We start from the raw sequence: 26,298 nt of genomic DNA, 5'->3' as shown, positions 1-26,298 counted from the left end.
CGGAAATCACTTTCACTCATATATTACAATACCCTAAGACTCTTTCTTTTGATTCTCTGTAGGCAATAATGTACATGATTATAAAATTGTAAACTGATTCTTAGAATTTTAGGTGAAGGTTGGAGGGAAAACATGTTAAAATCTTGGGAGTTCTCTGTGATAGGCTCTAAATCTAAAGTATCGATTTTTCTCAAGACCTCATCGCTCTGAGCAATTGGAGATGAACTGGCATGAGCATCAAGTGCTGCCTAAATCTCAAAGTGGAAATGTAAGTATCTGGTGGATGATGACTTTGGTGAGGGCGGGACTAGATCTTAGTGCCTTTGTTTTACTTTTGTTATCTACTAGGACTATAATGAGATTCGTGATGTATATACTGGAGAGAAAAGTGGCAATGGCTGGGAAGACAATCAAAATAAAGCTGACGACCAGCATCCTGGGTACCATCCTAACGAAGTTGGAGATGAAGGCGGAAGTGGTTACAGTCCTCCAAGTAATTATGAACAGACCGATTTATATCACCTTCCTGAAAACTTTAGGCCATATACCAATGGTCAGAAGCAGGAATTTAATAGCCAACCAACTAATATAATTAAATTTTCAGATCCTCAAAGGAATCATTTCCAGGTATTGTAAGAACTGGACTTTCAGGAATTCATGTGTATGTGTGTACACATTTGCTTGTGTGTGTTTATTTTTAAAATGTATATAAGTGCAATGGTAAGCTTTATTTTAAGTACAAAAAGTCCCGAGAGTGCTTTTATTCAGGCTCATGCTGAATTAGTCATGCTGTTTTCTGTTTACAATCCATTCATGATCTGAAGGTAGAATTTTAAAATAAGAGGCTTTATAGAAACAGTTAAATATTAAAAGTTAGGTTTGCCAAAGAATCACCTCGCTTACTGCTGCTTCTGGCTTCTACCGTGTCACCGTGCTTCAATGAGAAGCTATGTTCAGGTATGTTGATGTAATTTTTAAAGTGGTAAATCTTTGTAGGTGACACCATTTAGTTACCTTGATTTTCTAGCTCACTGCCTCTGTAACAGATTTTAGGTTGAACACTTCAAAGCTGATACCTGTTTTGCAATGGTACGGCAGTAGACAGGATGAATCTTAAGGAAAGAAACACTTTTGTTTTTCTTTTTTCTTTTTAGCCCTGGGAGAGTTTAATGAGATAAGACCTTAGGATCTAGGTAGCTGCTTCTTAGTTTTTCTCAGTGACATTGATTTTGCCAGTAGCTTTTCCTCTTTTTGCCAACAGCTATTTTATGTTACCCAATGAGAGGATGACTTTTTGGTCCCTTTTATTTTTATTTTTATTTTTTTTTAATTTTTTTTTCAACGTTTATTTATTTTTGGATCAGAGAGAGACAGAGCATGAACGGGGGAGGGGCAGAGAGAGAGGGAGACACAGAATCGGAAGCAGGCTCCAGGCTTCGAGCCATCAGCCCAGAGCCCGACGCGGGGCTCGAACTCACGGACCGCGAGATCGTGACCTGGCTGAAGTCGGACGCCCAACCGACTGCGCCACCCAGGCGCCCCTTTTTTGGTCCTTTTAACGTGGTCATTTTCTCTTCTATTTCTATGGAATGTTAATTATTCCACAAGTATTATTGAATATTTATTACATACAAGGTATTGTATCACCTGTTCTTGTTATTGAATGTGTACATTTTTATGTTCCCCGGATATTGGCATCATCTAAATCATTCTTAAATATTTCTATATGATCTTACTGGAATTCTTTTTTTTTTTTTTTAATTTTGTTTTTTTTTTAACGTTTATTTATTTTCGAGACAGAGAGAGACAGAGCATGAACGGGGGAGGGACAGAGAGAGAGGGAGACACAGAATCGGAAGCAGGCTCCAGGCTCCGAGCCATCAGCTCAGAGCCGGATGCGGGGCTCGAGCTCACGGACCACGAGATCGTGACCTGAGCTGAAAGTCGGACGCTTAACCGACTGAGCCACCCAGGCGCCCCATCTTACTGGAATTCTTGAGTGTTATTTATGGAATTGGCCCCATTATATTTTCAGAAGTGCAATTAAGATACATAAAATTATATATTGCAGACTTTGAGTTAACATTGTTAAATAACTATAAGTGGTATTTTTAAGCGAAGATGTATGTATAAAGTTTGTAATTGTACCACAATTAAATTTCATGACAAAATTGAAGTGTTTGATTCAGATCATTTTCAAAGAAAAGGCCAAATCATGATTGTCAATTTCATTTATCATCTTATAACAGCAATTTGGTATATCACAAGGCCCCAGTTGTCAAGCCTTGGAACCATATAAAGTGACATATAAACCTTATCAGTCTTCTGCCCAGAATGATGACTCACCAGCCCAGGAGATAGCGGGAAGTGACACATTTGAAGGCCTGCAACAACAGTTTTTAGGAGCTAATGAAAGTATGTATCAAGTTTATATTTATTTCTTAACATAATTGGAGAATTTTTGAAAACTTTGGACATGTTCAAGAATTGTTTTTTTTTTTTAAATATGATAATGGAGTTGTGTTTTTTTTTTTTTTTTTAAAGTCCCCTTATTTTTAGAGATCCTGAAGTATGTATGAATAAACTGATATGAAGTCTTGGATGTACTTTAAATAATATGTTGTTTGGGGTAATGTTGGGTGGAGATGTAGCTGAAGGAAGACTGGCCATGAGTTCATAATTGTTGAATCTGGGTGATGGGTCTATGGGATTCATTGCACTCTTCTCTCTACCTTACATATTTGAAACTTACTATAATAAAAGATTAATAGAAGTTCTTCTCAACTGTACGTTTCAGTCATTCTAGTTGGTAAAGACTTTTCATTAGATACATATTTTTCTTATTTTTCTTACTGAAGTCTAATTTAGAAAATGAACTATAGTTTTCTCTTCAATCTAAGATTTTTTATTACCACACAGAAATGTAATTTAATAATCAGCCATTATCATCTTTTTTCTTTTAATTTTTTAGAGTTATAGTGTAATAATTAGACAACTCTGATATAAAGTACTTAATTGTTAAGAATTTAAACTGGAGTTATCTCAGGGTTAGTCATGTGGCACTTGCCAAAAAAAGAATTCCTCATATATAGTGCATGTATAAATATGAGAGTGAGAAGTGTGACTAGAGAATGTTGAGGAGATGAAGCCTCCAAAACCAAAAGGCAGAACTTACGCTGCGACTGAAACACCTGAAAGAGTGTTTCATACGCTTCGCTTTTATTGTCACACTCTCCGACATGTGAGATAACTTCTAGTTATTATGCATGTGGAAGAGCCAGTGTGATTCTAAGTGTGACAGCAGGTTTTTTGTTTGTTGTACATTCGAGAAGCAGGGGGAAGGTCATTTTGGCTGTTCTGGGTTCCCTGGGCTACACCAAGGAAATTGGACTTCATGCCCCACCTTCAGAGAGCTATGTCCACCATACACGTGGGCTGCAGGACAGTTCCAGGGGGAGCCAGGCTTCAGTTTCCCCTGAAGGCGTCCATGGCAAATATGGGGACCCCTTCTTTGTTCAGAAGGTGCTGTGGAATGAGGAGATGAGGAAGTGGACAGCGTGTGTGGCATAACTGGCTTGGGCTGAGTAAATAAGCATCACGCCAGTGGCCTGACATCTTGGTATTTGCTCTTCCAGCAGCACTGTGTTCAGTTACATTTCTGTCTCTCGGCCTTTCTGCACATATAACCTTACATCAGTTTCTTAACAGTCTGCATTTTATCAAGTCGGTTCATTTAGTTATTTATTTTTGTTTAAGTAAGTTACACGTTTGCCTAAATTTGACATTTGGAAGTTAATGAAATAACCTAATGGCATGGTAGTGCTGAATTTAGTGATTACAGTTTAGCAACAGTAGTTTAAAAAAATGACTTTGGAGAGAGGTGTGGCCTGTAGATTGCTAATTCCTGAGCTACCTCCGTTTTTTAGTCTGACTTGTAACAAAGTTTCCAGTCTTCACAGTTTTCTTTTGGTCTTAACCATTTTTCTTTTAAAAAAGAAGATTGTGTTGGTTGTTAGCAAGTAGAGGCATTGTTCTAGTAGAAAATGAAGAATGTGTGTCATTTTGTTGTTGAAGTTCTATCCTTCTCCTACACGTCATTTTTTTCTTTTTCCCCCAGTCATTTTTAAGTGGTCCCTAAAATGACTTGAATCATTTCTGAAAGAAGACCTCAAAATTCTTTATTAATCTGTTCATTTATTAACGCGACAGTTATGTGTTGCCATGAACGTGAATACAATTTAATTCCCACTCCTGTTTAAAATAAATTTTGAGAAGGATGTCTAGAAATTTTCTTTAGAAATGGCTTTATAGAAGCTGATGTACTTTTTTTTTCAATTTTATGAGAGCATAGAACTCTATTCCATTGTAATTGGTATATGCATATCTTTAATTAGTCAAAATGGTAGTGATTCAGGGTTCTACTCTAGACCAGACTTTTAAACATGTCTGGCAGTGACCACAGTAAGAAGTACATTTTTTACATTGTGTTGAGGTCTTATAATATATACCTATGTAAATAAGTATCTATAACTAAAACACAAGTTTCACAAAATAATCATTATTCATACTACATGATGCACTCTGATACATTATCATCTGTCTTTTTTTTTTTTAATGCTAGTTTCAATCAATTGAATTGATTTCATGATACTGAGTTGTATCCACAAATTTACATTTGTGTTTGCTTTTATCTAATAAATTGTCTTTAATTTCAATGCAGATTCTGCAGAAAATATGCAGATTATCCAACTTCAGGTTCTTAACAAAGCAAAAGAGAGACAACTAGACAACTTAGTTGAAAAGTTAAATGAAAGTGAGCATCAAATTAGATATCTGAATCACCAGCTTCTGATAGTCAAAGGTAAGATGACACCTGTTGGGTGCTGTCATTTATGAGGTGCACTAGAGCTACAGATCTTGTTTCTGAGAGCCTCACTTTAAATATGAAGCTTAGAGGGGCGCCTGGGTGGCTCAGTCGGTTGAGCGGCCAACTTCGGCTCAGGTCACGATCTTGAGGTCCGTGAGTTCGAGCCCCGCGTCGGGCTCTGTGCTGACAGCTCAGAGCCTGGAGCCTGTTTCCGATTCTGTGTCTCCCTCTCTCTGACCCTCCCCCGTTCATGCTCTGTCTTTGTCTCAAAAATAAATAAACGTTAAAAAAAAAATTAAAAAAAAAAATAAATATGAAGCTTAGAGAGTGGATGCCCTAGGTCGGAGGGTTCATAATGAGTCAGAATGAAACAAAAACCCAGGACTTTTGACACCTGGCCTTGGATTACTTCTCTCCAGAATATATTATTTCGAGATCCTCATTTTCTCCCTCTTACTCTTCTATCAGGCTTTTAGAATCAGTGAACATTCTTTATGCTGGTAGCATTCTGTCCTAATAAGTTGTTGACTCCTTATGTAGTTTACCTTGGATGAAGTATTCCAATTCCCAAAGAGACTTGTGTTTAGTTTGCAGTACATTTTCTAAGCCTACAAATTAACATAAGATTTGAGTCCAAGTAAGAGTTAGTGATCCTGAACTCCTTTGGAAGTGCCAAGGAGAAAATGGAGTCATTGCTGGGAAAAGCACATAGAGTAAACACAGATTCAAATTATAATTGCTTACTCTTCATGATTTCTGTAGTTTTGGTCAATGTTGAACTTTTCATTTGTAGAATAATTTTGTGACTGAACTCGAACTTGTTTCAAACATAATTGATAGTGAAAAGGTCTTTTTCTGTAATGCTCATAAAATTTCTTTTGAGAGAAGAACTTGTGAACGGTTACAGTAAAGTATGTGGGAAGAATTTAAGATTAGGTGAATTTAAGAGTTCATTGCAAGTACATATAAAAAGTTAATAGTCCTCAGATCCCTTCTTTGATTAACAGAGATTTGTCACATCTATGTAGTTTCTCAAGTAAACAAATGCTGAAATCATTGTTAGGAAATCTTGTGGTTCCCAAAGGGAAGATTTTTGAAGGAAGTGGTTGTGTTTCTCTCAGTTTTTTTGGTGTCACTCAGGCATTCTTTTTTGGAGCTTTCCTGGTTTTCTCTAAATCCGCTGAAGTTCACTATCTAAACGGAACAGAACATTTGTATGATATGGATCTGATATTTGATAGAGATTGTTACAATCGGGGTCCCTGTACAGTAACTTATTATTTATGTAAACATTTTTAATGTTCTAGATGAAAAGGAAGGTTTGACCCTCAGCCTCCGAGAATCACAGAAACTCTTTCAGAATGGAAAAGAGAGAGAGCTACAACTTGAAGCACAAATAAAAGCACTGGAGACCCAAATACGAGCGTTAAAAGTGAACGAAGAACAGGTAAATATTTTATCGTGATTACTTATGGTAAAAGGTTATTTATTAATTGCTTAGCTTTTGGTATCGTAGGGCTAAATTTAGAAGAACCTTGAAGTTGATACCTTCTTCTACCATAAGCTTGCTTTTGTTTCCCTTACCTTGGAGGAATGGTGCTCCCATCCACCCAGTTATCTGTGTACCAGATAGAAGTCTGGAGGAGACCTCAGGTCCTCTGTCCTCTTTCATCCAGTCAGCTACTATGTTCTGTTGAGTCTCCTCATTTCTGTCTGCATGTCCCTGATTCAGGATTTTTACCGTCTCTAGCAAAAATCTCTTAAATAGTCTCTAGTCTTTTACCCCTTCTCCATATTCTCTCTTATGGCCCTCTGAGTCATGTTTCTAAAATATGATCATCTTTCCTTTGCTTAAAGCCTGTCAGTGACCTCGCTTTACTTGTGGGATGAAGTGTGACATTGAAATGGCCATCTGATCCTTGCCTACCTCTTTCTTTACTCTCCTCAAACTCGGCAGTGTATTTGTTGGTTTTTTTTTTTACATTTTTTAAAAGTTTTTATTTATTTTGAGAGACAGAGGGCAAGTGGGGGAGGGTCAGAGAGAGGAGACAGAATCCCAAGCAGGCTCCACGCTGTTCATGCAGATCCCAACACGGGGCTCAAATTCACAAACTGTGAGATCATGACCTGAGCCAAAATCAAGAGTCAGATGCTTAACTGACTGAGCCATCCAGGCGCCCCTGTTTGTTGTTTTTATGTTCTCATATATACCCTCTCTCCTCTCTGGAAGGTCCTTTCTACAACACAGTGCTATTTGATTAATAAGCTCCTTCTTTTCCTAAGTTTCCCCTGTCTTCTTTTTGCCTGGCACATAATAGGTGGTCAGTATATGTTGAGTGAGTGTTGTTGAACATTGACATGACCTGTACATGTTTTTTCTTATATATTTCTCTGTTCCTGCTCTGATACTAACACAACTATAGCGTTACAGTATGTCTTGAAATTTGGATAACAAGGGCTACTGGTGGTATTCTTTAAAAATTTTGTAGCTCTTTTTTACATTTCCTTTTCTAGATTTTGCATATCAACTTTTTATGTTTGTAAAAAGATCTTGTTGGGATTTTGATTAGTGAGGCGTTGTGTTTACTTTATAGATGAGTTAATCAAATTTTGGAAGAGGTCAAATTACTTGCCCAAGATTACAAAGCCAGTTATTGACGAAGCAGCAAAACTGAAATTTCCTGACTCCGGTACACGTGCCTTTCAAGTTGTGGCACAGAGACACCTGGGGAATTCTGTCAGTGGAGCATGTAACTCTTGATCTCGGGGTTGTGGGTTTGAGCCCCATGTTGGGTATAAAGATTACTTAAAAATAAAATCTAAAAAAATTAAATAAAAAAAATAAAGTGGCAGCACATTTTTTGATTAATGAACTAGATAGCCATTTAATGGTTGGAAATGATCAGAGGTTATTGGTAGCCAAGCCTGGTGGAGGGTGACTCATGAGAGAGAGTCAAACCATTTTGGAGAGGGGGAAAAAGGGTGGCTAAAAATGAAAGTGACTATAAAATTGTGAGCTTGGTTTGGATGAGATTTGTGGCTAGTTCTGAGGATGGTTTAATGAAAGAATTTAAGCAGTATTGTTTCATATCTGGCTCCTTATCCTTCAGGTGTGAGCTAAAACAAGCCACTTTATATCTGAAGTTGCCCAAAGCCCCGCATTTCCACTCTTCTTCATCATACCATATCCTATGAAGGGCACCTCGGGGGGCTCAGTCAGTTAAGCATCTAACTTTGGCTCAGGTCATGATCTCACAGTTCGTGGATTCGAGCCCTATGTCGGGCTCTGTGCTGACAGCTCAGAGCCTAGAGCCTGCTTCGGATTCTGTGTCTCCCTCTCTCTCTGCCCCTCCCCCACACTCGCTTGTGTGCACGCTCTCTGTCAAAAGTAAACATTAAAAAAAAATTAAAAACAAAACTATCTGAAATGATCTCCTTTGTTTACTTGTTAAGGTCTGTCCCTTCCCAGCAGAAGGTAGTAAGAGTCTGGACCTTGCCTGCCTTTCATCATGTCCTTCAGTGCCTAGAACCCTGCCTACTACAAAGTAGTCACATTATTTATTGAGCAAATGAATAAACGCCATAAGCACTTCGCACAGTATTGGAATAAATAGTCAATCTCTGGACTAGAAATGAAGGATAAGCCTCATTTTAAATTTTAATTTTTGTGTGATATAGACTATTAGCATTTTAACTTTTTGAAAACTGATAGTCCTTAGGTTAAAAACCTAACTTGCTTTTATGTAGTAAAAGGTTATAACTTTGTAATCTCTTTGTAAGTTAGAAATTGCATTTTTAAGAAATAAGGCATAAATGAAAACATAAAAGCAACAGAATCACCACGTGTATTGGTTTCCTATTGTTGTTGTAACAGATTAATATAAACTTAATGGCTTGAAATAGTGCTTCTGTCTTACAGTTCTGGAGGTTAGAAGTCTGATATGGGTCTCACTGGGCTAACGTCAAGGTCAGCAGGGCTATGCTGCTTTTTGGAGGCTCTGGGGGAGAATCCATTTTCTTGCCTTTTCTAGCTCCTAGAGGCCACCTGCACTCCTTGGTTTATGCCCATTTTCATCTTCAGGGCCAGAAGTCACTGGTTCTGACTTTCTTACCTCAGTTTTTCTCGTTTAAGGATCTCTCTAGATACATTGGACCCCAGGTGATACAGGATAATCTTTTATCTTGTAGCATTTTTTTTTTAAGTTTACTTATTTTGAAAGAGAGAGAGAGAGCACGAGCAAGGGAAGGGCAGAGAGAAAGGAAGAGAGAGAGAATCACAGGTAGGCCCTGCACATCAGTGCGGAAGCCCAATGCGAGTTCAAACTCAGGAACCGTGAGATCATGACCTGAGCCAAAACCAAGAGTCAGACAGACGCCCAACCACCTGAGCCACCTAGGCACCCTCAGGTTAATCTTTTTTATTTTAAGGTCATCTGATTAGCAATTTTAATTTCGTGTGTAACCTTGCTTTTCCCTTGTCATATAACATAACATACTCACAGGTTTTAGGGATTAGGACATGGACATCTTTTGGAAGCCATTATTTAGCCTAATATACCAATATTTTTCAACAGCTGTACAGACATAGTTTCCAAAACTTTTTTTTTTTAGTAAGTAATCACTGATAGTTTTTATCAGTGTTTTGAAAAGAAACATTTAAGAAACAGTTGTCATTTTTCTGTGACCTAACAATTGTGGTCCCCCCCCCACCCCCACTGGGCTCAGAGAGATGCAAACAGTACTGGGACCAGTGTTGTAGCCACAGACTCCTTGTCTGGTACCCACATTGCCATCATGCTAAGCAAAATCCTCTGTCACTCTCCTCAGGTAACTATAGGTTTTTTTCTCAGTGAATGATGTTTCCAGCGACCATGGGCCTGGGGAGTCCCAGCTAGGGAAGTTTTAAGGAACTAGAGCCACCATAGGGAGACCCTTTCTTCTCTATTCTCCTTAAAGGATGGTTGAGTTTTAATGTCCATAAAGAGAGCACAGAGTCAAAATATTGTAAACCTGGATGTCCTGTGTGTACCTTCTAGATGATTAAGAAGTCCAGAACGACGGAAATGGCTCTGGAAAGCCTGAAGCAGCAGCTGCTGGACCTCCATCATTCTGAGTCACTCCAGCGTGTGAGAGAGCAGCACGACAGCATTGTTACGGGCCTCACGAAGAAGCATGAGGAGCAACTGTCGTCCTTGCAAAGGAAGCTGGATGCTACAGTCACTGCACTTAAGGAGCAGGTTGGGATGATCTCAAATGAGCCACTGTCATTAACAAGTAAAACTGGTTATTTTTCATAACTGATACTTTGTGGTTCTTCATATGGAAAATTTGGATGTTTGCAGTAGGTGTTTGTGAGTAAAAATTAAAAGCCAAAGATTTTTAATCTATGAAGATGTCCTGTGGGCAGCATTTTGGAAATTTTTTTCTTTGATAGGATTGGTTAGTACTTTCTCAGTTCTCCTACCTACCGGTCCTTTATTTGTAGAGTATTTATACATAATTACTGCCCTAGAGTAAATCCAGACTGAAAAGGCTAGTGCTCTAGGAGCTGGCCTGAACTTTCGAGGTTGTCCTGGGAGTTTAACCAGTAGAAAGCCTTTGTTGGGTAGTTAACCTGTGAGTAAACATTGTCTACAAGTGGTTCTTGGGAGAAGAGTTAATTTTTGAGAGTAGTGTAATAAACAAAATAAGGAGGAAAGTCTCAGCATCTCTCACAGTTTGAATTATTTTTGCTCCAAAGTGAATAAAATGTAAACTAAGGGTGAGTCAGGTGGTGGGTTTACTTATGCTCCCAAACCCCAGGTAATCATTTGAATAAATAAAATTTCAGAGTGCACTTTTCTTTTTTTAAATTTTTTTAATGTTTATTAAATAAATTTTAATTTTATTAAATTTAAAATTTATTAAATAAATTTTATTTTTGAGAGAGAGAGAGAGACAGAGCATGAGCAGGGGAGGGGCAGAGAGAGAGGGAGATACAGAATCCGAAGCAGGCTCCAGACTCTGAGCTGTCAACACAGAGCCCGACGTGGGACTCAAACTCACGAACCGGGAGATCCTGACTTGAGCCGAAGTCGGATGCTTAACCAACTGAGCCATCCAGGCGCCCCAGAGTGCACTTTTCTTCACTTTCAGATAAACCTTTTCCTGTACTCCATTCAGCATATTACCGAGAAAAGTAGAACAACTCTTGGAAAATAGTAGCAAGGTACAAATAGCTGGATAATTTAGCAGATGAACTTGAGTAAGCAAACTTATTCACGCAGTTACGTACAGCTGTGTCCCTATGTGCTTTGTACTGTATGTGTACAGTGGCAACAGCATAGATTTTCACACATAGTACGTTGTGTGAGTTATACAGACTTTTAATCTGGCGTCCCCTAAGGCAGTTCATGACTAGGCTCCATGGCTTTGATGAATCTCAAATTGTGGGTATGGTTTTCTTTTGGATGTTGGCATATGCATTTTTGTTTTTGAGAAGACCCACAAACTCATTCAGATTTTCCTCATAAGAGGCTCATGCTTTGCCTTGCAAAGGTTAAAAATTCGCTGTTTTATGAAAAACTTGTTTTTGGTGGGAAAGGACTACATTTGTGTGCTAATCGTATTATTTCATGTGTTAAGCAAACATCTTTTGAACAACAGCTAAATATCAGGATGTAAACAGGCTTTAATGTATATTTATTTATTTATTTATTTTTATTGATTTATTTTTTTCAATATATGAAATTTATTGTCAAATTGGTTTCCATACAACACCCAGTGCTCATCCCAAAAAGCTTTAATGTATATTTAATTATATTTTGAAAGACCAAATGCAACACAGGGATTGATTCATGTAGTGGGAGGAGTAGCAATCCATGATGCAGTTGAGGTTTTTTTCTTAAAATGTCTATGTAGCTACTATATTTTGAGAAATATATAGCTTGTGAAATTATATTATTCATCTAGTGCCTTCCTGAAGCCGTCATCTTTTGTAGGTAAAAAGGATTGTACACACTCTCAACGTATAACAGTTCTTTTTACTATGGCTGAGTTCCTCTTAGGTTTTCTAGTGTGACAGAGCAGATGAGGGAGAAGCTTCTTGAGCTCAGTGTTCCTTCAGGGACAGAACTCTCTAATAGCAAACCATCTCTTGGACCTTCCTCTTCTGTCTCTCCCGTTCATGGAAGTGTCATGTTCTGAGATCTCTGAATATAGGGCTAAGATCTGGGATTATCTCCTTGATTGTATAACACCGTTCTTCTTTTCAGTCTTCTTGAAATTTTCACCTTTAGGTGAAGTTGTGGACTTTGGTTTCTATGTCATGACTTTCACCTGGTCTACTTTCTAACTTTCCTTTAATGTTAGATTTAAAGGCTCCAGTTTAAACACTTTCTTTAGCTAAGAGGTCCCCACAGACCTATGTGTGTGTGGCCCAATCCTCATTTTTCTGTGCTTTAGAAACTTGTTCATTTCCATTTGCTTCCAAAGATAGATTCAGCTACTATTTCTTTATCACCACCCTTGTCTTGGTCAGTCTTAGGGGATGTCTGCCTTTACCTGTCTGGAACTGAATGTTCTTACTCAATCTACTCATGGAAAACATAGAACCATGTTTTGTTCATTTCTTGGTATTTGAACTGCACAGGTTTCTGAGTGTAATTGGCTCCCTGAACTTGTTAACAGGAAACAACATGGTTTAGTTGATTGTTGCATATAGTCAAGTTATTGCTACAGTTGGCCGTTTCTTTATATAGTTTTTTTCATACCCTTTCTTGAACTAACTTTTTGCCAGTTCTCAGTCTCTTATAAGAGTGATCGTAGCCTCCCCAGCACATAAGTAAATGTTGGTTGTCTCCCCACCCCTTCTCACACACACATTCACACTGTCATTAACGTTAGCCCATTCATCGTGTTTGCCATGGTATTTTGGCACTTTGGAGCCACGCTTTTCAAGCTGGCCTGGGAATTAGCAGCCAAGAGCCAAGAGGTTTGCACTGTTGAATAAACATGGAGTAGTTTCCAGAAGCTTCATTTTGCTCAAAAATTTAGTAGAAAAAAATTTAAAGCAAACATGACTACATTATGAAAGAGAATGCAAAATTCACGTGAATTTTTGAGGTAAAACAGGAGACTTGAGAGTCTCTTTCCTCTCCTTAACGATACTGTCGCTATCCTTAATGAGGTGTCCCTTGTGTTAGTATCCTGAAAGCATTATTGGGCTTTACATTATCCTGTGGATCAGGCCCTAAGTGCCTTCTGTCTGCTTCAAAGCCCTTATTACAACTTATTTTCTTCAGGCTTTTTCAGGTGACTTTAACCATTTACCTTAATATACTCCTGGCTGTCTCATGTTCTGCTATTTGTGTGGAATTCAGCCTATATAGGCTTTTTTGAGTGAGAAGTGATGCTTTCTTCTACCTAGGCTTGGGACTCCTGTGGCTTATTACTCCCAAACACATTTTTCTTTTTGAAGAAACTTGAGTATATTATATACGTGCTCTGCATTTTCTACATATCCCCACACAGCTGCACACATGAGTGCATGCGTGTGCCTGCACCCACATACACGCACACACACATTTGTCCCATCTGGGTTTTTTGTCCTTTGTTTTTCAAGGTTTTGTTTTGTTTATTTGTTTGTTTTTATACCTCACTTTGTGCAAGGCACTGCATAGGTACCTGTAGAAGTAAGAAAAAGAAGGAAATAAGACATGTAAAAGGTAGAAAGAAAAAGAGAAACCGTATAAAAGAAATTCAGAAGAGGGAGAGATTTTTTTTTGGCTACTCAGAGTAGAATGAGCTTTTGGCTGTTCAGAATAGAGTGAGTTTCCATTTATGTATCTGTATCCTTCCTGTCTTGGGATACAGAGTCCATGGTTCAAAGTGGTCTGCCTAAATATGAATACATACACTTATACTGACAGTGTAAAATGCAAATAGAAGTGTAATATATTTTCTTTGGCTTGGATAAAATCTAATTTTAGAATATCAGTGCCTTGTGATTATAGAACAGAAGGGACTTTAGAAATCATTGAATTTAACCTTTATTAGCATAATTACAACAGAAAAAAACAGATGGAGAAGTTGATGACTCACCCAAGATCATACAAGTTTGTTCTAACTTCCTCCCAGTCCTGTGCACTTAACCTTGTAAAAGAGGTGATGCTGCTGTGTGATTTTATATTTGACTTAAAATCCAATTGTGTATCATATTTGTTTAACGTTTAACAACGGATCATGAAATGACTTCTTGAATACTTTCTATTTAGGAAGATATTTGTTGTCATTTGAAAGACCAAGTGAACCAATTGGAAAGGAATCAAGAAGCGACCAAATTAGAAAAGACTGAGATCATTAACAGATTGACAAGAAGTCTAGAGGAGAGTCAGAAGCAGTGTGCCAACTTTTTGCACTCAGGTGGGTGCCCTGGGTGGGCTCTTGTCTCCACAGTAGGCTAGCATAATATGCAAAGAGAATGTAGTAGGATCCATGAATTCTAAAAATCGAGAAAGGCAGAAAAGACCACCAGTGACAGTTTTCAAGTGTTGCTATTATATGTGTTTAATGTGCAAAGTAACAAATAAAAATAACCAATAATCCTACCACACAGAGATAACTGTTGTTAATGTTTGAATATATTTCCTTCAAGTGAAATTGAGCTCACACACATAGGTAATTCCCTACTTCTGCACATAGCGCATTTTTGAAAACATACCAAAGCTGAATGTGCAAAAATTGAACAAGATCTATGTTAGAAGGTAGATTCTATCCATGAAAAGTAAAAATGACTATGAAGTCCCATTATATTTTGCTTTTTAAGATCAGTCTGAACATGTATTTCTATCGTTTTGTAAAACTCCATGGATTTTTTTCCTCTCTCATTTATCTGGCCAGTTGAAGCTAGTGAGTTGTATTCTTGTCATGCTTAAAATTACTCATTTGGTTTTCATGGTGTTAAGTTTGGGACATACTTCTTATTGTTAGGTTCAGCAGTAGTTTTGTGTTTTTTTCTTATTAATTTTTGTAGAATATTAGAGTAAAAGGCAATAGAATAATCACATGTTTATGCAAACACTACCATACAGACAAACTGCCCTGTTTGCTGGTGAGTAGCTCCCACTGTGAAAATAGCTCAGTGGTTATTCATTACCTGATATGCAAAAGTCACACTTTGGCACGCAAAACCAATTCAGACTGTTAGTACAATGTGTATAAGAGTAGCTTTTCAAAAGTTGGAAGTACTAAAGTCAAAGACTCTTAAAATATGTGTGTGGGTATGTTTTGGTGGGGGCAAAATTTGGCTCGTACTCTGGGTCCCTCCTCCCTCTTCAGTTTTGTATCCTTTTTGTTTCACGTGGCATTGTTTAGTGAGCCTTTTTCCTTGCCATTAAAGGCTTTGAAATATGATTTTCTTTAGTTGCATAATATGCCGTCATTACTTTGCCTAACCATTTCCCAGATGCTCATTTTCTTTTGAGGAAGCCCAGTAACATCCCTTTCAAATGGGAGCCTCCCCTAGTACATTTAAAACATTAGGTTACCAAAGTTTCTGAAACACAGCCCTAAGATGCTTTTTTCACATGTGGAGGTGGGGGTGGTGGAAATAAAAGCATTTTGAAAGAAGCTAAAGGCAGCAAGATGTAGTTTTCTTATTAGAGGGTAGCAACGGGTTCCAAAGAATTTTTGTTTTGGCTTTCTGCGAGTTGGAACATTATGCTCCTATTAAAGGGCTTGTGGAGTGTTAAGGTCTGTAGACGTGGCTCATTTGATTCATAGCAAGGTCACAGTAGTCCAGGTCTTCAACCTCCCAAGGACATATGAGGAGCCACACTAAATGTGTGGACATGTCTCTGAGATGTCTGGACCTATGCCTTCTCGGTCCCACTGGCTATACCTCTGTCCTCCTAGAAAGGCAATAACAAGGTAACAAAGCAGGACTCCACCTTCTGTAGCCTCAGCGGATTCAAGTTCTTCTGTACATCGTAGGTTCTTCATCCCTTTACCTTTGGTGCATTCTCTGATTCCCCCCAGGCTCAGTACAGGAGGTGGCTCAGCTACGGTTCCAGCTGCAGCAAGCACAAAAAGCACATGCTATGAGTGAAAACATGAACAAGGCTTTGCAAGTGAGTGTTGCCACTTGGAAGAGACTCTGTGGGTAACTGAATTAGGCAGTGCTTACATCACTTTTCTGGACCTTGGATTTCTCTAAAGGAGCTGGTTGGAGCTGGTTGGACCGTCTCCAGGCCAATGAGAGTTGTTCACGGTCTCACCCACACAGTGAGGTAGTCGAGCCCAGGTCTGTCTTGACTGCGGAGCCAGGGCCTGGCACCCTCCTGTCCGTCTGCCTGTCACCTCCTTCACACAGCATGTCCTTTCACTTACTGGTGGTCGCAGAGATAAGTGTATCCGCAGGTGTGGGAAACCCGCAGTGTAGCTGCAGTTCCCTCACATCCTCCCCCAGCGCGACTTACATTTTCCACTGGAGGAAGAGTTCCAGTATTACCTCTGCTGGAAAGACGTATTTTGCCTTTTCCCACCGGCAGAGTCAAGTACAACACGTTCTTGGCAGACCAGGCCGCTCTGAGCTCTAGAAAGCCAAAAAGTGCTGCCGTCAGTTTCTCAGCTCAAGGGACAGACACTTTTTGTGGAGGACCTAATGTAAGCACAGGAGGCGTGAGAGAAACCACTTAGATTTGCTCTCTCATTCATTTACACATCTGTTCAGTCCGTGTACTTGAGAACCTGATAATGTGCTGGCCTTTCTAAAGTTGCAGACATCTATGTTTTCATTGTACACCTGTGTTCTTAGCAGCATTTATTTTAAAGTTATTTGTAATGTAAATAAGGCATGTGAAGAAGTATTTCTGGTTTCTGTTGATCGTTAAGATGAATTTTGAAGCACAGAGCGATGACTGATTCCTTCATATTGGAAAATAATTTTCAATAATTTTGTGTTTTAGGAAGAATTAACAGAACTAAAAGATGAAATTGCACTCTACGAATCTGCTGCAAAATTAGGAATACTTCCAAGTGACTCAGAAGGAGAATTAAATATAGAACTCACTGAATCATATGTGGATTTGGGTATTAAAAAAGTCAACTGGAAAAAATCCAAAGTGAAGAGGTATTAAGAAAATAGTTTACCGTATGAGGCGCCTGGCTGGCTGAGTTGGTTAAGCGTCCAGCTCTTGATTTTGGCTCAGGTCATGATGTCATGGTTGGTAGGATCGAGCCCCATGGCGGGCTTTGTGCTGACAGAGTGGGGCCTGCTTGGGATGCTCTCTCTCCCTCTCTCTTTGCCTCTCTCTCTCTCTCTCTCTCTCTCTCTCAAAATAAATAAATAAACATTAAAAAAACAGTTTACATAGAAGAACCTGCGTTAATAATACTGATGATACGAGTAAATAAGTGGCACAAGGCACGAAATGGTGAGCTAACTAGGGGTTCTTGAATGTGGGACAGTATGCTTCAGTCGTTTCTAATGAAGTGTAAATGTCTGAAGTCAAAATGAACAGAAACTTCAACTATTGATCTTGTACTGTCTTCAGTACCAGTAGGCACATCAGTTTCAATAAGGTCGAAATGATTAAAGTTAAAACACACAGAGTAAATTCTACAACTGAGGTTATGTATCTGCTCTGTTATTAAGGCAAGGACATATTATTTTTATTCATACCGCGTGTTGAAGGCAGGTACATGGCATTTATCAATGGCATATGAGAAAATTAAGCATTAATTTTCCCTAGGAACGTTACTGAGACCTTAATCTTAAAATAGGGATGCTGTCTTTTATACTTCCGCTTAACACAGAGGTATAATACTTCAATACTTGGCAAGGAGTGTCTTATCATCCCTTCCAGGAACCCATGTGGGGAGGGAGTGGATGGTAAAAGAGGAACACATTTTGGTACCTTTAAACGCTTCACAAATGAATGGAGGACAGGATGTACTTTCTGGAGGCGCTTGCGGTTTGGGAAGCGCTATGCAAGGCTCTGGGAGTAGAGCATGAAAGACGAGGATGAAACCCTCCCTGACTCCAGGGAGTTTACGTTTTGCCTGGATGAGGAGAGGGAGACATACTTGTGGGCCACTACGTGCTGTGTGCTAAATGTTATCCTTGATGTACAGAGAGGCATTTATCCAGTCACTCCTCCTGGGTGTGGGAAACGGATGAAACGTGGGTATTTGGAAGAGATTGTATTTAGGCTAAGGAAAGCCTTCCTCAAATGCATCCAGATGCCACACCATCACTGTCCAGTTTATAATTTCAGACTAAGTTTTGTGAGAGTGTTTACGACCTGTTGTGTTTCAGGTATCCTGCAACTAAATACAGGTGTATGTATCTCCTGAAGGGTTTGCTCTACAATAGGTGTTAGAAGTTAAGTATGTTCATAGTATGATCTTTTCGAAACAAGATGACATTTAGAAAATTGAAATCTAAAGTGATCAGGAAGTAAGGTGAAACAAGATGTTGGTTTAGTTTAATAAGGCTTCATTTGTTTGGCGGTCAGTCTTTAGGGACTCTCACCTTGACAGATTACAGCTACGATCCAGAAGGAGGCTAAGAAGCAAAGAGCAGAACTAGAATATGTGGTGTGTTTAGCAGGAACCACCTTCAGGCTCTCATCACAGGGCCTTACTGACTTAGATTTGTTTGGACCCCAGGAATTATCTGAGTTCCTGGCTGCCGAGTAGCTGGGGAAGGGGATTGGGAGACGTACTACCAGTGTTTCACTCAGATAGCTCAACCTCAGCAAGGAGAGGGCGACAGCAACTATAGCTGCGATCTGCCTCAAAATGTCTGCAATCACGATCTTGATTTATTGAAGAAAAAGGACGTGTGTGTTATATTTTTTAGACAGATTTACATACAATTTTGAAGTTAAAATGTGGTCATCTGGAAATTTACTGCTGTGAATGCCTCATTTCCTGTTAATGCCAGATTAATTCTGAATGGCTAGTGGAAAGGGCATGGTCTTGAGATGCAGATTTTGTTTTGTTTTGTAGTTTTGCCATTCAGCACTAGCTTTGTGATCTTGGGCAGGTTCCTTGGCTTTTCTGAGCCTGTTTTCTTATCAGGTTTTTTCTATTAAGTAGATTATAGATATCTCTTGGGGGTTAAAGTGAGGATTAAGATAAATAATGAATATAAAGGACCTCATATAAAATGTTCTTGCACTTAGTAGGCATTTAGTCATTGATAACTATTGCTATTATTATTTAATAGATGATTGGTTAAAATATACTGTTGATCCAGTTTTCATATTAATTCTCTTTTAACTCAACATATATCATGTAAAAAGTTTTGATTCTCATCTCAGCCTTGGGGAAACATCAGATCTGTATTTTCATTTCAGGGCTGGGAAAACCAACCAAAGCCGAACTCTTTTGCCCAAGAGGACACGCTATATTAGCAGCAGAACCATACTTGAGCCCCAAACCATACTCTCCTGTAAATCTGTCCTATTTACATGACAAACCTTTTTGCTTTTGACTTCCTCCTTCTTTCTGTCTTGAATTTCAGAGGATTAATGATTTAGTTCATGTCAAAAAAGATTTTTCTCCAGTTGTAACTTATACAATAAATAGCCTGGGAATTTGGAAAATAATACATATATATGTTCTATAAAAATAATGTATACTTTTTCAAGTAGACTTAATTCATCATGATGTTTAATGTGTTCTGCTTCTGCCCTTTGTATTTAATTCATACTCCTAACCAAAACCCTACAGTAATTTAAAGCACATGCCTATAGATAACCAACCTGAGACCTCACATCACTATCATAGTCATGTCACTGTCACAGTAAAAGGGTTGCCACTCCTCAGGTAAGAATCTGAGAATCCTCTCAGAGTGAGAGGAGGTATAGGAGAGAAGAGATTTGTACTTTTTCTCTGCTGTATTGTGATTCTTAGAACGAGAGGAAGCCACAGTTTTCCCAGTGTCGAGAATTTTAGTCCTGTGTTGACTTGAGTTGCTTTCAAATCACTGACCCAAATATTAGCGGCTCCAAGCTTTTATTCTCAGCTACCACCTCCCTCAAGCTACTGCCTAGTAAATTTTAAGGGTTTAGCCTCAGTGTTCTATTTCACATTCATGGAACTTGAGTAGCTAAATCTGCATGCAGCTTGCAGACAGCTTCCCTCTCCCTTATTATAGTTGGCTGCGAAGCTCAAATAATAAACATTTAACAAGTGGAATGCCTTTTCCCTTTGGTCTTCTCAGCAGGCTTCATAAGGGACTACAGTTTATTTGGACTTAGGGGAACCAACTTCCACAGAACTCAGCAGGACTGGTCACCACTGCTGATTTTTTTCCCTTTTGGGAAAGAAGAGAAAATTATTTTAGCAAGCGCTTTTCTCTGCTCTCTGACTTGGCTCCCTCTAGGAGTACATGATGTGCTATTTCAGTGGTCAACATTCAGTAAGAAAAGAAATTAGGGATGCCTAATTTGTTAACTGAGTCAAAATAAGCGTTCTGCTAAAAGCGCACATCTTATATAGCTTAGAAAAATGCATTGTAACTTATTTTATATTTCTTATGTTATTATATTTCTATTTTATTTTACATCTCTATTTCCATAGGAGTGGTTTAAATAGATGAGATCTATACAGACATGTTTACATTATATAACATATACAAAAGTTGTGTGTATTGATAAATATGTAGTGTATTGCAAGGAACTCCTTTTATAACGCCTAAAAAAGCCTAATATTTTGTTCATTCTTTGTCTCTCTGTATAAGTGTGTGTGTGTATACATACAATGTATATGCATTCTAACCTTTCATTTGGAATCACCAGAAACCGAAAAACAGCAAAAAATTAAACTCAGATACTGTTATTTATTTTTTTTAGAACTACCTTTAGTGTTTTAGAACAGTTTTAGAGAACCAGAAAAATTAGTACAGATTTTCTCTATACTCCATACTCATTTTCTTCTGTTAACATCTTATACCATCATGGTACCTTCGTTACAATTAATGAACTAATAGTGATACATTATTAGAAACTAATGTCCATACTTTATTTGGATGTCCTCAGTTTTTACCTCATGTCCTTTTTCTGTTCCAGGACTGCATCCAGGATGCCAGGTTAGGAGTCATGTTTCCTTAGGTTCCTCTTAACTTTCCTTGTTTTTGATGACCTTGACAGTTTTGAGAAATACTGGTCAGGTCTTTTATAGGAATCCCCTCTTGGAATTTGATGTTTGTTTTATGATCGGTTTTCTCGGGGGTTTTGTGGAGGAAGACCACAGAGATGAGGTTCCATTTTCATCACATCATACTGAGGGCATATACTATCAACTACTTATTTTTTTTTTAAAAGAAACTTTCTCCTTTATTATGGAAAAAATGGAAAATACAGATTAAGAAAACAGAAGAAAATTAAAAGCAACACAATCTTACTTTACCTCCCATGAAGAAAACAACTTGTGACATTTTGGTGTATAACTTCCACATTATCTGTGTTGTATATTTCTAAAAGATAAAATAATATTGAATGTATTTTATAATGTATCTTTTAGCATATTCTGAAATCTTTAGATGATAATGTAAATATTTACTAATGGATATGTGGATGAATGAACTATGTTTTAGTAATACACTTTAATTTTTTCATTATAAGTAATGCAATATTATTATTATCACAAGCTTGTTTGTAGTCAAGTCTTTATTGACATCTTTACTTCCTTAAGATTTGGGTGTATATCCTTGCTAAGAGGTGTGCACATATTTGAGGTTTTTGATATATATTGCCAAGCAGTCTGTAGTTTGCTTATTACCCATGTCATGTGGCAGTTCCTATTTCTGAGTATCCTAGCTAGTGCTGAGAGTTACCACTTGTACTGTTTAAAATTTTTATGTAATTAGACCCATCATTCTCTCTACCTGTCTGATTTCTTGATGGTATTTCTCTAGTAATTTTTATAATTTTGTTTTACTTTTTAAACCTTTTATACTTGAGAAAGTGCATGAAACATAAGTGTATAGCTTAACGAATGATTTTAAAGCGAATGCCCATGGAGCCACCACCCAGAAATAAACATTGTTAGCAACTGTTCATATGCCTCTTCCCAGTCATAATCTTGAAGTTAACTACTATCTTAACTGCTAGAGCAATTGTTTTCTGGGTTTATTGTTACCTTGTAAGACCTAATTATTCATACCTAAACACTATAGATTCAGATTGCCTTTGTACAGAGGGAACTCATACGTTAGATGTTATTTTTTTCTTCTATAATTGTATTAAGATATATTTAAAGTACCATAAAATTTACCCATTTAAAGTATGCAGTTCACTGGCGTTTCATATATTCAGAGTTGTGCAACTGTTACCACAACCTAATTTAGAACATTTCAGTATCCCCAAAAAGAAACCCTGTAGGTATTATTAGTCATTCCCCATTATTCCTTCTTGTCCTCACTGCTCAGGCAATCACTAACCTACTTTCTATTTATGGATTTGCCTATTCTGTACATTTCACATAAATGGAATCATGTAGTATGTGAATGTATAATGGAGTCATGTAGTATGTGGTGTTTTGTAACTGGCTTCTTTTACTTAGCAGATGCTTTCACGGTTCATCCACATTGCAGCATATATCAATACTTCATTCCATTTTCTAGCCAAAAAATATTCCATTGTGTGACTACATATCATATTTTACTCATTCATTCATTAGCTAATGGACATTTATTTGAGTTGTCTCTACTTTTTAGCTATTATGAATAATTCTGCTAGGAACATTTGTGGACAAATTTGTGTGGGTATAGGTTTTCATTTCTCTTAGAGGTACAGTTGACCCTTGATCAATGCAGGACTTAGGGGCTCTGACCTGCTGTGCAGTTGAGAATCTGCATATGACTTTTGACTTTCCAAAAACTTAACAGCTAATACCCTATTGTTGACTGGAAACCCTAGCAGTAACATAAACCATTGGTTAACTCATATTTTGTACGTTATGTGTATTATATACTGTATTCTTATATTAAAGTAAGCTATAGAAAAGAAAATGCTAAGGTAATCATAAGGAAGAGGAAATACATTTACAGTTTTGTACTGTATCAAAAAAAAAAAAATCCACATGTGAGTGGTCCCGTGCTTTCAAACCTATATTATTCAAGGGTCAACTGTATACCTGGGAGTGGAATTGCTGAGTGATGTGATAAATCTATGGTTAGCATTTCAAAAAATGGTCATACTGTTTTCCAAAGTGGCTGCACCATTTTACATTCCCTCTAGCAATGTATGAGGGTTCTAATTTCTTTATATCCCTGCCCACGCTTGCTGTTTGGCTTGGATTTGTTAATGATGTAGTTTTTATTTGATGGCTAACTATGTTGAACGTCTTTTACTATGTTTGTTGGCCATTTGTATATCTTATTTGGGAAGATCTCTTCACATCTTTTGCCCATTTTAAAATTGGGTTTCCTTTTATTGCTTTTGAGAGTTCTTTATATATTCTAAATACAAGTCTCTTGTCAGATGTATTATTTGCAAGTATTTTTTCCTGTGGGTTGTCTTTTCACATTCTTGATCGCATCCTTTGAAGCAAAAAAAGTCTTTAATTTTATGAAGTCCAAGTTACCTATTCTTTCTTTGATTGCTTGTGCTTTTGATTATTTAAGAAGCTATTCTCTAATCCAAGGTCCTCAAGATTTATACCTATGTTTTCTTCTAAGAGTTTTATCTCTTACATTAGGTCTTAGGTTCATTTTGAATTAATTTCTGCTGTATGATATGTAGAACTTCATTCATTTGCATCTGGGTATCCATTTGTCCCAGTACCAAAATTGTTTTGACATCCTTGTCAAAAATCAGTTGACTGTAAATGTGAGGGTTTATATCTGCGCTTTCAGTTCTGTTCTACTGATCTGTATGTCTGTCCTTATGCCAGTGCCATACCGTCTTGATGTAGCTTTGTAGTAAATTTTGAAATTGGGAAGTATGAATCTTTCAGCTTTGTCTTTTTAAAGATTGGTTGGGCTATTCTGGGTCTCTTGCATTTCCATAGAAATTTTAGGATCAGTTTGTCATTTTCTACAAAGAAACCAGGTGGGATTTTGATTGGGGTTGCATGCAGTCTGTAGATCAATTTAGGGGAATATTGCAATCTTAATCAATGTTGGGTTCTGATTCCTGAACATAGGATGTCTTCCCCCCTCCCCCCTTTTTTATAGGTCTTCTTTAATTTCTTTCAGTGTACTACTCGTGTTTTGTATTTTTGTGGTTTTCAGTGTACTAGTCATATAGTACTTCTGTTAAATTTACTCCTAGGTGTTTTATTCTTTTGGCTATACTTTTGTTGGATTATTTTCTTAATTTTATTTTCAGGTGGTTAATTACTAGTGTACAGAGGTACAGTTGATTTTATATATTGATCTTGTATCCTGACCCATAGCTGAACTTGTTAATTTAGTTCAACTAGTTTTTTAGTGGGTTCCTTAGGATTTTTTGTATATAGGGTCATGTCACCTGAAAATGGAGATCATCGTATGTCTTTCTTTCCAATCTGAATGCCTTTTATTTTTTTCTTGACTAATTGCTCCAGCTAGAATCTCTAGTACAATGTTGAATAGAAATGGTAAGAGCAGATATTCTTGTTTTGCTCCTCATCTTATGGGGAAGCATTCAGTCATTCTCCATTTAGCATAAATGCTAGCTGTGTGTTTTTTAAAGATAAAGGTGTTCTTTAGACTTTTATTCACTTAACATTTTGTTGAGACTCAAGGTGTAGCATGTAGCTGTATCTCATTCATATATATACATATACATATATATGTATATATATGTGTGTATGTGTGTGTGTATCTTTGATTTGTAGTAATATTCCAGTTTATTTTTCAATCTACTGACCATAGATTTTTAATGTTACTTCCTAGTACAATGTACATACATTTTTGTTGGATATATATACTTACAAGTGAAATTGCTTGTAGTATATGTGTTTCAACCTTAATAGGTAATACCAAACTTTTCCAAAGGAATTGTGCCAATTTACATCCCCACCAGAAGTATATGAAAGTCTTAATTGCTCTGTCTCTTTGCTAACACTTGATATTTTCAGGTTTTTACTTTTAGCCATTTAATGTGTAATGATAGTTTATTGTGATTTTAATTTGCATTATCCTAGATTATTATTGAGATTGAGCTCCATTGAAAAACCTATCTCTATTGTGTTTATTGGTGTGTGTGTGTGTGTGTGTGTGTGTGTGTGTGTGTGCATGTGCCTGTGTGTGTGTGTATGTGTAGGACTTGCTGATGTCCCTCCTTAGTTTTTAAATGACTGTGTGTGTGCATGTGTTCTGTTGATGTGTTGGATTTTTTCCTTTTTTAAATATCTTTTTGTATATAAATTTTTTGATGGTTATGTGTATTGTACGTATTGTCTCACTTTTTTTTAAATCAGTTTAAAAAAAAATTTTTTTAATGTTTTATTTATTCTTGAGAGAGAGAGAGAGAGAGAGAGAGAGAGACAGAGCATGAGCGAGGGGCAGGCAGAGTGAGACAGGGACACAGAATCTGAAGCCGACTCCAGGCTCTGAGCTGTCAGCATAGAACCCGATGTGGGGCTCGAACTCATGAGCCGAGCCGTGAGATCATGACCTGAGCCAAAATCAGGCTCTGAACCCACTGAGCCACCCAGGCACCCCTCGTCTCACTTTTAACCTCTAAATTTGTCTTTTAATGAATGGAAGTTTTTTAACTTTAGTCAAATTTATCAATCTTTGTGGTTAGTGCTTTTTATGCTCTCTTTAAGAAACCTTCCCTGTTATCCTATGCTGCCTTCTAAAAGATTTAATGCTTTGTCTTATACTTTAACCATCTCTCTGGAATTGCTGTCTTGTTAGGGTTTTTCTGCTTACTCTTTCTTGTTTACACCTTCAAATTAATTTTATAATTAAGCTTGTTTTATTCCAGAAAAAAAAATCCTGACAATATTTTTATTAGGATCACGTTGAACATATACATTAGCCTAGGGAGAGTTGATATTTTTATGATGCTGAATTCTTTTATCCAAGAATATAGCATGTCTTTTCCTTTCCTTAAATCTATTTTAGTCTCTCAAGATTGGTTTGAGACTAGCTTGTTGGTTTTTTTTTTTTTTTTATCTTTAGGTTTTTGCACAATTCTTGTAAAATTGATGCTTAGGTATTTTATTTTTGCAATAGTAAATAGGGTGTTCTTTTTCCATTATTCTTGAGCACTGTTTTGTATATATGACTTCTACATTTTGTGTTATAACCTGTTTTCTAACTCTCTGTAGTGGTTTTTCCATTATATTTTAGGCTTTCTGAGATATAATTATATCATCTGTTAATGGAGATAATTGTACCTCATTTTTTCCACTTATGCTCCAAATTGCTTTCTCTTTCTGGGTATGTTAGAGTTCCTCTATCTTATTTAGATGTTGATAGTTTAAATGCCGTTTTCAATGTGACT

At 37.4% G+C, this 26,298-nt stretch overlaps 1 protein-coding gene across 12 annotated transcripts in view; it reads left to right on the top strand.

Annotated features, from left to right (window-relative positions):
- Window positions 1-26,298, top strand: part of CEP152 (centrosomal protein 152) — a 91,219-nt gene that overhangs the window by 13,748 nt on the left and 51,173 nt on the right. For 11 of the 12 annotated variants that reach the window (XM_040492632.1, XM_040492630.1, XM_040492631.1 and 8 more), the window contains 9 exons: window positions 196-268; window positions 349-627; window positions 2,250-2,415; window positions 4,721-4,861; window positions 6,175-6,314; window positions 9,904-10,104; window positions 14,122-14,269; window positions 15,884-15,975; window positions 16,813-16,976. In XM_040492632.1, coding sequence (XP_040348566.1) covers window positions 196-268; window positions 349-627; window positions 2,250-2,415; window positions 4,721-4,861; window positions 6,175-6,314; window positions 9,904-10,104; window positions 14,122-14,269; window positions 15,884-15,975; window positions 16,813-16,976 — 1,404 coding nt within the window. The remainder of the gene's footprint in view (window positions 1-195; window positions 269-348; window positions 628-2,249; window positions 2,416-4,720; window positions 4,862-6,174; window positions 6,315-9,903; window positions 10,105-14,121; window positions 14,270-15,883; window positions 15,976-16,812; window positions 16,977-26,298) is intronic. The other variant, XM_040492639.1, reaches the window with a different exon arrangement.

The sequence above is a fragment of the Herpailurus yagouaroundi genome, unplaced genomic scaffold, assembly GCF_014898765.1.
Source record: "Herpailurus yagouaroundi ecotype Mexico unplaced genomic scaffold, PumYag 184, whole genome shotgun sequence".
NCBI classification, from domain to species: Eukaryota; Metazoa; Chordata; class Mammalia; order Carnivora; family Felidae; genus Herpailurus; species Herpailurus yagouaroundi.
This window is presented reverse-complemented; position numbering and strand designations above follow the sequence as displayed.